We start from the raw sequence: 14,941 nt of genomic DNA on the forward strand, positions 1-14,941 counted from the left end.
AAGATATCAAGCCCAGGAACAAGAATAATAATAGCTACTGTATTAAGTATGATGTGCAAACACTCTGCTATGCACTTTATGAATATATTTTCCTCACATAATCCTCACAACAACCCAATGAGTTAAATATTGTTTTCATTTTTAAATGAAGACACTGAGTCTTAGAGAAAATGTGTAATTTGTTCAGGTCAACGAATTAGCATGTATTAGGGTCAAGGTATATTTATAGCCTCAGATTCCGAAACCTTCACATTTATAAATGGGAAAACAGGCCCAGAGGGTTGACAAGTTTGCCTAAAGTTACACAACTGGATAGTAGCAGAACTTAAATAAACTTGGTCTTATATAAAGGGTGAATGAACGGGGAAAAGATGAGCAAATTGTGATAAAGGATATGCTGTGGTCTGAATGTTTGTGTCTCCCTGAAAAATGCATATGTTGAAATCTAATCACCAACGTGATCGTGTATTAGTCCATTCTCACACTGTTACAAAGAACTACCTGAGACTGCGTAATTTATGAAGAAAAGAGGTTTAATTGTCTTACAGTTCTTCAGGCTTAACAGGAAGCAAGGATGGGAGCCCTCAGGAAACTTACAATTATAGCAGAAGGCTCAGGGGAAACAAGCATGTCTTATCATGGGGGAGCAGGAGAGACAGAGAAAGAGCAAAGAAGGAAGAGCCACACACTTTTAAACCATCAGATCTCATGAGAATTCACACACTATCATGAGACTAGCAAAGGGGAAATCCACCCCCATGATCCAATCACCTTCCACCAGGCCCCTCTTCCCATTCAACATGAGATTTGGGCAGGGACACAAATCCAAACAATATCAGATGGTCTTAGACAGTGGGGTCTTTGGGAGGTGATTAGATCATGAGGGGAGAGCACTTATGAATGGTATTACTGCCCTTATAAAAGAGGCCCCAGAAAGCTGCCTTTCCCCTTATACCATAGAATATATAGCTAGAAGGCACAATCTATGAAATAAAAAGTGTGCCCTCACCAGACAGCAAATGTGCTGACACTTTGATCTTGGAGTTCCAGCCTCCGGAACTGTGAGCAATAAATTTCTGTTATGTATAAGCTACCTAGTTTATGATATTCTGTTATAGTAGCTCAGGCAGACTAAAATAGCATACAAACAAACAGTAGTTTCACATGTATAATAATTGAGATGATGACAGTTAATTTTAGATAAAGATCTCTAGCCAAGAGTACCTTTAAAACTCAGGAAAATTGTACAGACATAGATCTAGGAGTCACCTTCTTGGAGGCATGGCTGCTGTCCTGGGAGTGAATGAGCTCGCCAAGGAAAAGAATGAAGAATATGAAAAGTCAGAAAGCTGAAGAGAAGCCTCATGAACCCACAATGCAGAGGCCAAGAGTAAAAATAGCAAAATCAACCTAAAGTCCAGGAGTTCTATAGACTCAGAAGAGTATAATGAAGTTGACAGAGCTAAAAGCTGACAGTAAGGCAGGAGACAGAGAAATGTTGGCTTCCATGATCAGACAATTGCTAGTAATCTTGGGAAGAAAAATTGGGAACAATAGATACAAGAGGTTTGGAAATCTGCAAGATTCAAATGCAGACCTTTGTTTGTGGAAGTGAAAAAAGAGAGAGAAAAAAACACATATCTAAATGAAGTAGCAAGAATCCTGATGGAAGACTGCTTTGAAGGCGAGAGGATGCTTGTGCATTTGAAGAGTTAACTCATTTATACCTGAGGTTGCAACTTTTTGAATTTTTGCAATTGGACTTTGGTGATGACCTTGAGCAGTGGGATATAAATAACTTCCACATGATTAGCATTCCAATAAAGGAACACAAGGCATAAATTAAGAAGAACCTGAGGATGCTTAGAGAAAGGAGGAGATATCTGAAGATCTCTGGGTTAGAGGAAGCTGAAAGATACTATATGGAGACCACAGTTAAGGGTGTCTATCTTGGTAAAGTAGAGAAACATCAGCAATTTGAAGAAAAGATAAACAGGTGAAAATTGAAAGAAATTTCAAGGTACTGGGTCTAGTGCTGCTCTCACATTCCTGCCCCAAAGGACCTTGGCAGCTTATAGCTTGTTAATGCCATCTGCCTAGGATCTTCCAGTGAGTCACCCTATACCAGGGAGCATTACCCTGTGAAAATTGTCAGTCTGCCAGAACCACGTGACATCATAAAATGTAGCTCTTATTCACAACTGAAAGGCAAACAAATCCACTCAACACAATGTCACTTAGGAAGTTGTTGCTTATATCTCAGTACCACAGCATTCCTACTCATAAAATGTGTGTAAATTAAGAGATTAGGGTCAGGCAAGAATCTGTGGTATAATGTTGGGGGATATCACATAAGGGTCTCCAGGATGTTATCAATTTAAATCATGTTTCTAAGCGTCCACCTACTTGTCACAGTTTTGTTTTTGAAATATTTAAAATATTTTGCCCCAACCAAAACTTCATTAAGTAAAGTGTTATCCAGGGTCTCACCTCTCCATGACTAGTGTGAATTAGTGAAGAAAGGAGAACCCTTGAGAACACTCAACTGGTTCTCCAAATTATCCAGAAAGAAAATGACTTTGAGAAAAAGATGAAGGCTTTTGTTTCTGCACCTTTCAAATCAGGAAATTTATAATTCCTTATGGAGAAGGAAAGAATCCGTTAATACTTTTTCCCTAAACAGTCTCAAATAACAGAATTCCCTGGGTTCCGCCCATAAAAATGGACATTAAAAAAATTTCCATGTTGATTGTGAGTCTGGAGGAAGGGTAGCCTCTTTTCCCTAGTCCATACAAAGCCCCTACTCAGTGCCCTAAGCTAAGCCATGATCCTGAATTTGTCATTCTTCAACAGCATACCAGGGCAGAGTAGTGGACAAGCCCATCCCATGTACAGGCAATAAAGGCTGCACAGTCTGTAGAGAATGAGCAGCAATAGTAAAATCTACTACAAGTTGGTCTGCTTTTATTATCACTACATGCTGACAACTCTTAATTTGAGTGACAAAATACAACTCCCCACTGGATACCCTGCCTAGGTACCCTATTGTCCCCTCCCCAACTTTCTGTTCTGAGATGCTTTCACTGTCCCATTTTATGTACACCCCAGCTGCACAGTTTTGAAGGCTAAAGAAATTCCATCTTAGTTATTATTTCACTGTGTTAACTTCTGATTTCACTGTGTTAACTTCTAGCTCTGGAAATGCCTCTAAGATTTCTATTTCATCTACCATTCCATGTATAAGAGCACATACTTACCATAAATCTCACCCTCAGGTCAAAATAACCTTGACATTATCTACATGCCATAAATCCTGCCCTTATGCAATTGTAAAACACATCCCTTCTGAAGCAGGCATACCCTTTTTCCATGGTATTTAAGCCCTGGGCCTTTGGGGTAATGGTGCAGGAATGTACCATCTCCTCTCGCTGCTGCCCAAGGCATGGCTTCTGTTCCTAAAACCCTGTTAAATGTTTCTGTCTGAGTAACTGGATTTGTCAGTTTTTCTTTAGCCTCTCAGCTTCCCCAGCCTTTCTGGGTAGTTTTACAAAGTCCTGCCTACTGAAGAACAACAGTTAACCCTTCTGCCTCCAAGCTTCAGTCTGAAGACTATAGAGCCTTGAGGCAGGAGATTAAGGGGTCTAGAGAAGGGTAAACAGGCAACGAATGGCAAATGTAGTTCCTGAGGAACTTTAGTCACTCAGTAAATCCAGACAGCCACAGGCACAGCCCTTGAGTCTCCCAACAGTGTTTTTGTCCCCAGACAATGTTTCCCACGCAGTACTTGAAAGTTCCACAAATATCTGATTCATATTAACAGGCTTGGCAATTAGGAAGTGGCTGATTATTGCAGATCATCCCCCAAAAAAATGCCTACAGAGCTGCTCTAGGTGAGGCTGGGACTGTCACAGAAGGGAGCCCCTGCCCCACCCATTTTTACCTACTGCATCTCCCCCACCCCCATGTCTAACATGACTCTCCCCACAGGCTCAAATAGCTAAGAGCTGAGATGCCAAGTAAAATAAAAATATTTCCTTGATTTAAAAAGTAGTTTGAAAAAAACCTCTCTTACAGCATTGACATGTTAGAACACAAATTTACAATTAAATTAAAAATAAAGTTTGCACTACAAGTGTCAAAAAAATTCTTCCCTGAATATTATCCCATAACCTTTTACATCTCCAGAAAAAACTGTGGAAGGCAGTGAAATACCTTCCTCTTGTAGACTGCTCTTTGTGAGATGAAGAGGTTAGACGACTTTTTGAGAATGGAAGACAGATCCTGGGTCTTGTGCTTTAGTTTCTTGAATATTAAACCATCTAGATCTCTTGAATCATCCTTTATGATAGGCTCCAGATGCCAACAGGATCCAAATATCAACTCCCAGGATAGCACCAACTAGTTATGTCAGGACAAGATCGTGCTACTAAACCTCATTTTCAACACCCATATGTTGGAATTGATATGAATAGCAAGTATGGCAATGCTCACACCAAAACTATTGTCCTCAGCATGACGGAGGAGGTACAGCACACTTTATTAGCTTTTTCCTACCTTAACACCAGCTTATAGCCTAAAAGAGTCATCTACCACACCTGAACAATGCCCTAAGTAAAAAAGTAGACATGGTGTCTGGCCAGGAAACTCATGTGCTGGAGGTTGACTGATATCATCAGAGTTTTCCTATTCCTTCAGGAACTACAAAACTCTAAGACAGGAAATAAAGGGGTTGGGAGAAGGGGAAACAAGAGGTAAATGGAAAACGTAGTTTCTGAAGAAAATTCCTGAGAACTCCCTCTGGAGAGACTGGGGAGTTACCTCTTCTTGCTCTCATTCTATGACTGGGTTTGCAACGGGGAGCTGGACTCAACCCATACCCACGTGAAGGCTGGATCACGCTTGGGAGTATCCCAGCCTCAGACGAGCCCCTCTCTACCATCACCCCCACATATAAATAAAAACAATTTTCTTCTTTCCCATTTTGAAACTGAAATTATTGTCCACCGGAGGATGCTATATTTATACACTGTAAAAACTTTAACAAATACAATAATCATTAAAAAATTGGTAACTACCTAAAGGGCTCTAAATAATGTGGAAGACTATATCATGCAAATCATAAAAATAATAATGTTCACAAAGAATTTTTAATGACTTGGCAAAATGATCTAAACATAATATCAAAATCCTAAAGGTAGTCCACAAGACTATGAAGAAATCTAATCTCAAATTATTTTAGAAATGCAAGTAAACAAAAGACTAGAAGAAAATATTACCAAATATTAATATTATGAATGGGTTTTATGGGTAACTGAACATGTATCATGTTTCAATCAAAATAAGCAACAAAATGAAATAATATATGGAATAGATGTAGTCATATATAGTTAGCGTTCTATAAGTTTTTTGTTTTATACACACATATGACACTAACAAAATAAACAGTCATTTCTAAAATAAGTTAAAATTGGGCCAGGCATGGTAGCTCATGCCTCTAATCCCAGCAATTTGGGAGGCCAAGGCGGACAGATCACTTGAGGTCAGGAGTTCAAGACCAACCTGGACAACATGGCGAAAGCCCGTATTTACTAAAAATACAAAAACTGGTTGGGTGTGGTGGCGCATGCCTGTAATTCCAGCTATTTCAGAGACTGAGGCACGAGAGTTCCTTGAATTTGGGAGGCAGAGGTTGCAGCAAGCCAAGGTTGTATCACTGCACTCTAGCCTGGGTGAAAGTGAGACTTTCTCTCAAAAAATAAATAAATAAATACAGTAAGACAATAAGAGTTTTAGAAAACGCTTTCAAATGCATTATTTATTATTTTATCATCATAGTAATATATCAGACACACCAGATGAAGTATAATTGTTTTTAGCAAACAAATGAAAATGAAAAGAATTCACATTAACAGATATCAGGATATAATAAAATATAAATCAGTGATTAGTAAGTTAAAATATTAAGAAACCTCTTCAAGATCCAATGAGCAGAGTTTAAAGTAAAACACTGATTTCTCTACTCCTTCTGGAGCTTATAAAACAACAAAATACAGCAACAACATAGAAAAAAAAAAAAAACACAAGAATCAGGGATATCTCCCACCCATACAATATATTCCAAGCCAGTCTTAAATTCACATTATAAATAATGAAGTGGCTATGAGTACATCTTCCATTTCAGTGTAAGTCACGAGCCTTAAGTAAGTTCTTAAAATGTGTCAACTTATTCACATCTAAATCCTCTTACCTCCAGAAAGACACATGCCTATGATGATCACTACAATAAGACCTAGGAAAACGGAGGTGATGATCATCCACAGTTTGCACCTTCCAACCACATTCTTATTACAGGAGCTCCAGTGGCTTTCCTTGTTAGCCTAGAAAGGCAGAGGGAGATTGCGAGGCAGTCATTTTGTTGCAACAGGCATTTCTGAATACCTAGGATGAGCCAGTGACACAGAAATGAAGGCAGGAAGACCCTGATCTCAGGGCAACACTCTACTGAATCAAGTTTACAAAAAGATAGATCAGAGGCAGAACAGAACCTTGCCAAGAAGTTAGCAGGAAAATCCTCTAGGGGCTCTGAGGTGGGGAGGATAGGCGGGATTTTGAAAGATGGATTTTTGAAGGCTTTCCAAACCCAGGAAAGAGCATCCACAGTGTGGATTCGTAATGCAACCAGCCAGCAGACTAGTCTGCCGATTGGAATGTGGGTTTCAGAGGCAAATAATGAAAGTTAAGACGAGAGAGAGTGAAAGGCTGGGAGCACACTCAGAGGGTGTTGATGGCTGTCCCAGAATAGATTGGACTTAATTGGGTGTGCACTGGTAACTTGAAGGTTTTGAAACACCAGAGCCGAGTTGAAAATTAAGGGAAAATGATGTGTAGTTTAGAGTGGAAACACCAAGAAAAAGCCATGGCCTAGGTTCTATGTAAAAAAGGGTTGGGAAGGGCAATGAAAGGACAGATGGAAGAGACAACAGGAAATAAGCTGCAAAGCTGGAGTGAGAAGGCTGGAGTGGGACAGAGGAGGGGCCAATGAAAACAAGTACAACTGCTATGGTTTATTGAGCACCAGCGTCGTTTCACTTAACCCTAACAGCCCTTCAGGGTGTGCACTAGCCCATTTCAAAGAGTGTGCACTATCCCATTTCAAAGACGCAATTCAGAGAGACGAGCCAGAACCAATCCCTGCTGTGTGTCTGCACAAAGCTCTCCAACTTTCCCTTTTGTCCACATCACTGTGTGGAGGTCTGATTTACGAGGGTGTCATGGAGGGGCCCCCACCTTACCCTATGTGGTCTCACGACTCTTCTCCTACTTCCCACTCCACCATTAGGTAATTCCTACATGGAGACCATGGGAAACAACAGAATACAATGGGAAAAAAATGTTTCTGTATCTAACACACTTAGATTCCAAACCAAGGTATACCACTTAAAGGCAAGCTGGTTTTAAGCAAGCTACTGAAACTCATAGGCCCCAAAGTCCTCAACTTTAAAATATATAAATACTAAATGTAGCTCACAGGACTGTTGCGAAAACTAGAGATAATGGACACAAAGCATCTGCTAAACAATTATTGGGAGCTCAGCTGAAGCGTGCAACCGCGCCTCCGTCGTTCCTCAGCGTTGGCCATCCCACAAAGCAGCAGCCGGCACTCAAGGAGACTCGCTCCTGACTGACACCTGGCCACCTGGCCTGCTTTCTCTCCCATTCTTTTTTTTTTTTTTTTTTTTTTTGAGACGGGGTCTCGCTCTGTGGCCAGGCTGGAGTGCAGTGGCGTGATCTCGGCTCACTGAAAGCTCCATCTCCCGGGTTCATGCCATTCTCCTGTCTCAGCCTCCCGAGTAGCTGGGACTACAGGCGCCTCCCACCACGCCCAGCTAATTTTTTGTATATTTAGAAGAGACAGGGTTTCACCGTGTTAGCCAGGATGGTCTCGATCTCCTGACCTCGTGATCCGCCTGCCTCGGCCTCCCAAAGTGCTGACACATACCTAGGCCCCACCTGCGCCTAGTGGACCAGATTGTAAGGGAGGTGGGAGCAGGCCATGGCAGGCCTCTGGTCTGAGCCCTCCCACCCTTAGGGAGCTAGGTCAAATCTCCCCTTTAGTGGAAGCCTCCCTCCCCACCTGCCCTCAGTGACAGCTTCCAATACCTGAGCTGTCCACATAGCCCATCTGCTGCTGCGGCTGACTGCCCTGTCTGGTTTCAGGTTCAAAAACAAACAGAGACTGGTCTTATCTTGCTAGGTAAACTGAAACCACACAGAGGAGGGGTGCTCTTACACTCCCCTGTTCTTATATTCCATACCTGTGCCTTCTACAAGTAATATACATTTAACAATTGTGTGCTGTTTAGTTGTAGGGGCCTCCAGAAATTTTAAGAACGGACCCTGAGAAAATCTAAATGAGGGGACAAATGTTGGATTTCCCAAGCGCACTTGACACTGACTGTGAGGCCCAGCCTGTGGGTGCGAGGGGAGCACTTAAAGGCCCTGGGGATATCATGCCAGAGGAGATCCCTCTTGAGTTAAGTGCATTTCTGGAATCCCAGGGATAGGGTCACCTCTCATCCCCACTCAAAACCTGCATAACTGCTTCAAAGCCAGGGAAAGCCACATGGGAAAAAGGCATCCCAGTACAATGAATCCTTAATTTCTCAGGGGACAGAAACATCTCCCCATTTACAGAGCTCCTGAGGCCGAAGGCCTGGTGCTATTTTCAGCCCTCACACAAAAGGCAGCTGGAACCCATAAAGATTAGCACAAAATGAAATCTCTAGTTTCAAAGAGATGTCAATGCATCTCCTTGGCCTCTCATGCCTTTACTTATGCTGTCCCTTAGAGATCATAAATTACGACTCTGGTGGGTTGAAAAAAAAACACTAATTACTCTATGACTTCCTGGAAGAAATCAGCTCAAAATTATACAGCCGTCATCTATAGGCAATGCCTCTTCCTGCAGCCTAGTGCCCTCACTGACCTGTCCTCAGCTCGAAGAGCAAGACCGCTGAGTGCTATCCCTTACATGATTAATATTCACAGACTTTATGTCATTATAAAATGGTCTGTCATGACAAAAAATAAAAATAAAAAAATAGGCATGACGGTTTACACCTGTGGTCCCAGATACTGAGGAGTCTGAGGTGGGAGGATCGCTTGAGCCCAAGAGGTCAAGACTGCAGTGAGCTATGAGCGTGCCACTGCACTGTAGCCTGGGCGGCAAGAGTGAGACTCTGTCTCAAATGAAAAAAAAAAAAAAAAAAAGCACACGGAACTGTCAGACACTCCCAGCCAAACAATAGCTTGTACAGTGCTTCTCAGCAGTCTGCACATTAGAATCAGCTGAGGAATTAGTGTCTTTTAGAGGTACCCCCAGGAGATTCCAATGTGCCCTGAGGGTGAACAGCCTCTGATACAATAGGTTTGTGCTACTTGTGCCATCTGAGTCTTGCCTCTAAACTGGATCATGAAGACACACTGCCTTCTTCACTGGCTTCATCTCTCTTGCCCAAATTCTAGGTCATGAGGAGAGGCCCCAGGTAGATTCTTCTCTAAGGTGCCTTTCGGAGATATTTGCAGCTGCATCTTACATTCTATTATTGTTTTACACGGCTTAATAATTTACATTTGCAAACTGCATCTTATATTCTGTGATCGTATTCTATGGCTCAAGAATTTTCGGGGCTTTCAGATATATTCACATCCGTCTTTAGATAAAGGTCTAAATACATGACACAGGATCCTGCAACAGTGGCAGGATACCTATCTCTTAGATCCAAAAAGCTTTTCTTCTTTTTGACTCAATCAGAAGCAGATATTATATAGATCAGGGAAAATTTTCTTACAGGTAGGAAACTCTTTATAATATTCATTGTGGGATTTAATCCACTTGTTTGATCCAAGCACAAAAGAGCCAGTTGATTCTTGTCCTAAACTGAACAACACATGGCAATGGAGCTAATTTTTAGATAGCCCATTGAAATAAATCTTTTTTTTTTTTTTTTTTTTTTGAGACGGTGTTTCACTCTTGTTGCCCAGGCTGGAGTGCAGTGGCGTGATCTTGGCTCACTGCAACCTCCGCCTCCTAGGTTCAAGCGAGTCTCCTGCCTCAGCCTTCCTGAGTAGCTAGAATTACAGGCATGCGCCACCATGCCTGGCTAATTTTGTATATTTTTTAGTAGAGACAGGGTTTCTCCATGTTGGTCAGGCTGGTCTCGAACTCCCAACTTCAGATGATCCGCCCACCTTGGCCTCCCAAAGTGCTGGGATTACAGGCATGAGCCAATGCGTCCAGCCTGAAATAAATCTTACTTGCCTCAAAACTATCAATTTACTGGTTTGTTATTCTTCAAATGATGTTGCCATCTCTTAAAATGCCTCTGGGATTTCTATTTGAAAACTGAGCCAGAGCCCCTGTAATGAACCATAAAAGAAAACCAGCCTCACTCTATTACCCATAATTTCTTTTTCACTTTTGATCCAACCATACTGCCATGTTTACAGTGACAGCAGGCAAAGTAGAGTTCAGCGGCTTCTATTCCTTTGTCTCAAGTGCCAAGCACACATCAAGAAAGGGAAAGAAGTTCTTTCTACTGCTTTTGTTCACTCTCCCATCACAGCTCTTCCAAGGAAGAAGAGAGATGTCTTCTTCCCAATCATTCCAGAACTGTTCCCGATTCCTCACCCATCCACCTGCAACTCCATCATTCCAGATGTGACACTCAACTCCTAGCTCACTTAAATTACCTAATTATAAATTACCTAACTTACAGAAATTAGTAATAATGAATAATGTAGGCAACTATAAATAAATGAGTATAAATTATATATGACATATATTTAAATTAAATGCTGATAGATGATAGATGATAGATAGATAGATAGATAGAATAAATCAACAGAAACAGCATAGTTTTGAGATCTAAAAAACATAAGTTCAAGCTTCAGAGGCACCACTGAGGGAACGTGAGCATTTTGGTAACTCCTCTGAGCCTCCCTCAATTTCTTCACTCAGCATCTTTAATCTGACAAACCAGAATACTGATGCCTTCCTCTTAAGTTAGCTGTGATAATTAAATGCATTTATGCATCAAAAGTATTTGTCACAAGACAGTCACTAAACAGGGTGAATGAAAATACATGAACTTCAGCTACATTGCAAAATTAGAAATCTTAATATACAGTTCAAAGAGACCAACACACAAAATTCTTAAGTGTCTGAATCTTGTCTGAATCTTTTTAATAAGCCTATATTTATTGACTTTTCTAACTGAAATACACTTCACCTTATTTTATAGAAAAAAAAAAAGAATGATTATCACATTAGGTGATGCTTTTTTTTTCTTTGTTAAAGATTTCCCTTTAACAAAGTCCAAGCATTCCTTGAACACACTCCAAGTGCTCCTGTAGCCCTTCACCTTCACTCCATCCTGTTACTGAGGACAGCTCTCCTATTGGGTGACCTACAAAGTTAACTTACAAAGAAGTCTAGGGTATCTGTACATACCTTACTAACAAGGACGTCATGGGAACACGAAACAACCATTGCTACAGGGTAGGTGCTAAACAATTACAGAATACTGATAACCCTGCATGGATTTGGCGTGTTCTACCCATCACCTGTTTTCAACAAGGCATTCCCGGGCCTCACAGAAGTCCGAGTAGGCACACATTACCACTACGGGACAGCCTTGCCCCTGGGACACATTGTTTAGTGGTGAAACTGTCACCAGATCTCTGGATTCAGTCCCAAGCTAGGGAGTTTTTAGGGTGTCCGGGTCTGTCTAATCTGAGGCAAGTATTTCCAACTCCCATTCCCAGACACCGTCCTGGAGGACCCATACAGCAAGTTCACAGTTGTGGCCACTTGCACTGGTGACCAGACTATCTTTGTTCAACCTTCATTCTTCTGTGGCATTCATATTTTATTCAGAAAGAAGTTTCCAAATTACTCTCCAGAGTACCTATAAAAGCAAACTTTGCAATAGTTCCAGGAATCAATGTAGAGCAAAAGCAATGCTTTCAACTTTTGAATTTCCTGCTTATCCCTAAAATCAACAGCTGGGCAGCCAAAAAGTTGGGGGTGGAGGAGTGGGGCCTAGAAAGATGAGGTCGGGGCTCAATATGGGGAGTTCTGTGTACCCAGAAAACCTCAAGCCAATCTTAAGAGTTAATCAGAAGGTGGATGGCTGGGAAGTCAAAGCTCTGATGTTTTACAAGTCTTTGATGAGAGCGAATAATGTTTCCATCATTGCTAGGGTTGAAGCAGAAAAGAGCTTGGCCTAAAAATTGCCAGGGATTGAGAGGAGGTAAAAGCAAGGTGGGCGAAGTCTCATCCTTCGAGACAAGAACTTTGAACTTATTTTCTTTCAATTGAGCAGGGCAAGTTCACCTCCACCTGCCCCCCCGACCCGCCCGCACCATCCCCACGCCAGCCCTAGTCCTTCTCCTTCGGACCGCTTTCTCTCCTCTGTGCTCTCCCCTATCTCTCTTCCTGCAGAATCGAATGGCCAGGCTGGGAGAAGGCAGAAAGTGCTTGGCGGATGGTAGGCATGGAAGAGGGCTGGGAGCTGCGGCGAGGTGGGTGGAGGCAAGGGAGAGACGCGGCAAGGCAGTGAAGGTAAGGGGAAAGCTTAAGAGATTCTTAGAGAAGGAGGATACTCCATCTGTCATTCTCATTGTCCCTACTGGAAAAAAGAAAAACTGAATTAAAAGTTACATAACTTTAAAAAACTACCTCTATCTCCGGAGTATCTGAAGACAGGAGCGGCCACACCTCACCCCTAGGATTCCTAAAGCGCCTCGGGGGTCGGAGGGGTTGGACGACCCCAGGGGCTGGGGAGGGGACTGCTCCGGCCGAAAGGTGTCGCGGTTACTCGGCTCCATTCAGAGCACTCGAGCGCGCCCCACCCTCGCTCGGCGCCGGCGACGCCCCGCCTGGCTGGAAACCCGAAACTCGCGGGTGCCAGGCCCGGGTCCTACTACTGTCCCGCCGCTGGCAGGTTAGGGCCAGCGCCAAGGGGACCTTACCTCGGCCGGGGGGGCCTCCTCGTCCAAAGAAGGGAAGACCTTGACGGCACCATTGAGAGGCGTGTGCTCGTTTGGCTGCCGCACGAGCACCGAGAGCTCCAGCTCGTCTACGGGTGGTGAGGGTTGGGCCAGGTCCATGGGCGGGCGGAGAAGGTCTGAGCCGCTCCGAGGGAGGCCACAGCGCAAGGAGGGTCGAGCGACCTCACCGCCTCACACTCCACCCACTGGGCGGGGCGCAGCGGCGGGAGCGACCGGAGCCGACAGGAGGGGCGAGCGGTGAGTGGCGGCCACTCCCCGGAGCGGGTAGAGCACCTAAAGCCGTGCTCGCAGTGGGCTCTAGAGCCGAGGGCTGTTTTTCTGGTTTGTTCAGGGCGCTGCCTGCTGTGCGTTTCCCCGCGCCTGCAGATGCGGACCATCTGCGTTTAGGGGCTGCCTGGGTGTCGGGCTGTGGTAAGGAAAAGATGGGCCGGGCCGCACCGTCCAACGGAGGAAAGTTTGCGATCTAAGCCCACGAACTGTTGGTTGTTGGGGTTTGCCACAGTCCTCGCGGTCTAGCAAAAGTGCATTCATTCAATCAAGAAATAACCATGCCTCGTGCCAGCATGGTGCTAGGTTCTGAGTATATGAAGGTGAATAATATACACCAACACACTTCCTCGTCAAGTCCAGAGTCAGGCACAGAGACAGTATTGTGTGGTGCTGGGGACAGTGGACTCTAAAACCAGTGTACCTGGGTTATTCTCCACCCAGGGCGTTCCTCACTGTGAGACCTCGGGCTTCATCTCTCTGTGCCAATGTCCTCGCCTGGAAAGGTGGTGTAATATTTGTACCCTCCTAATATAGTTTTTACCAGGATTACAAGGGTTGCTGTAAGCAAGGCACTCAGAACAGTGATTGACACAGCAAGCACTCATAAATGTTGACCATTATTATTTATCTTTGAGGGGAGGGGCCTTACACACACACACACAAAATTCCTGCGCACACACAATCTCCTTGACACCCTATCTATAGTTCAGAACTTCCGGTTTAGTTAGCATGGAATTATGTTTGTTAAGCACAGCGTGGATTGGGCCAAGGGCCTCACCTCTCAAGCTTCTGTTCCGAATAGTCTTGTTCCTTATTTTCACCCTCCACGCAACACACACACACACACACACACACACACACACATTAAGACCAGATCATTAACAAGAAGCATATAAATCAGCTCCACTCCAAATATGTTGACTTGAGTCCAAAAGTCTGGCATATTCAGTGCCTGATGTTGAGACACAGCCTAGCTATCCTGTCTCCAGTTGTCTGGTGCCTGCTACCAGATCCCCTGAACTTTGGATCCATCCGCCTGCTAAGGGGAGTCTGCAGTGACTCATCTGCTGACCTGCACTGACTTCTGCTCCAACAGGCAGATCCTGCAAGAATCAGGCTGCATTCTCAGCTGGGAGTTTTGAACAGGAATTTTAACCAAGGAGCAAGGGTTAAGGGAATCAACAAGGAATGGTGAGGTACCCAGGGACTAGCAATAGCACGAAGCTGTTAACACTGTTAACACCCCTAGGCCTAAACGGGACTGGAGACTGATTAAGAACTAGAACCATTGAAGGGTGTGGGAATTTGCAGGGAGATCTTGATAGGATCTGTAGTCACAAAAACATGCAGACCTGACTGGAAGCACTGAGACCTCTCAAACTTCTGAATCTCCCCACCCCCATCCTTACCCAGGGTCCAGAAAACTTTTCTCATAGTTCCCTCATTTGATTGCAGGAGTTCAGCCTAAATGTGAGATTTTTTTTCTCACATCAGATGGATAGTAGATATCTCCAAGCCTGGTTTCTCCAGGCACAGATACCTAAAGCCTCCTTCACTCCCCCAGAGAATCAAAAAGCAACTGTTCCTGTCTCATGCA

The 14,941-nt window shown here is 43.6% G+C and overlaps 1 protein-coding gene across 1 annotated transcript in view; it reads right to left on the minus strand.

Annotated features, from left to right (window-relative positions):
• The window catches only part of C2H3orf52 (chromosome 2 C3orf52 homolog), a 35,233-nt gene extending 21,983 nt beyond the window's left edge, over positions 1-13,250 (minus strand). The window contains exons 1-2 of the mRNA XM_011722383.2: positions 13,036-13,250; positions 6,248-6,377 (exon numbers count right to left, since the gene is read on the minus strand). Of these exons, the coding sequence (XP_011720685.2) occupies positions 6,248-6,377; positions 13,036-13,173 (268 nt within the window). The 5' untranslated portion in view covers positions 13,174-13,250. The remainder of the gene's footprint in view (positions 1-6,247; positions 6,378-13,035) is intronic.
• Positions 13,251-14,941: the final 1,691 nt, after the last annotated feature.

Source organism: Macaca nemestrina, chromosome 2, assembly GCF_043159975.1.
Source record: "Macaca nemestrina isolate mMacNem1 chromosome 2, mMacNem.hap1, whole genome shotgun sequence".
NCBI classification, from domain to species: Eukaryota; Metazoa; Chordata; class Mammalia; order Primates; family Cercopithecidae; genus Macaca; species Macaca nemestrina.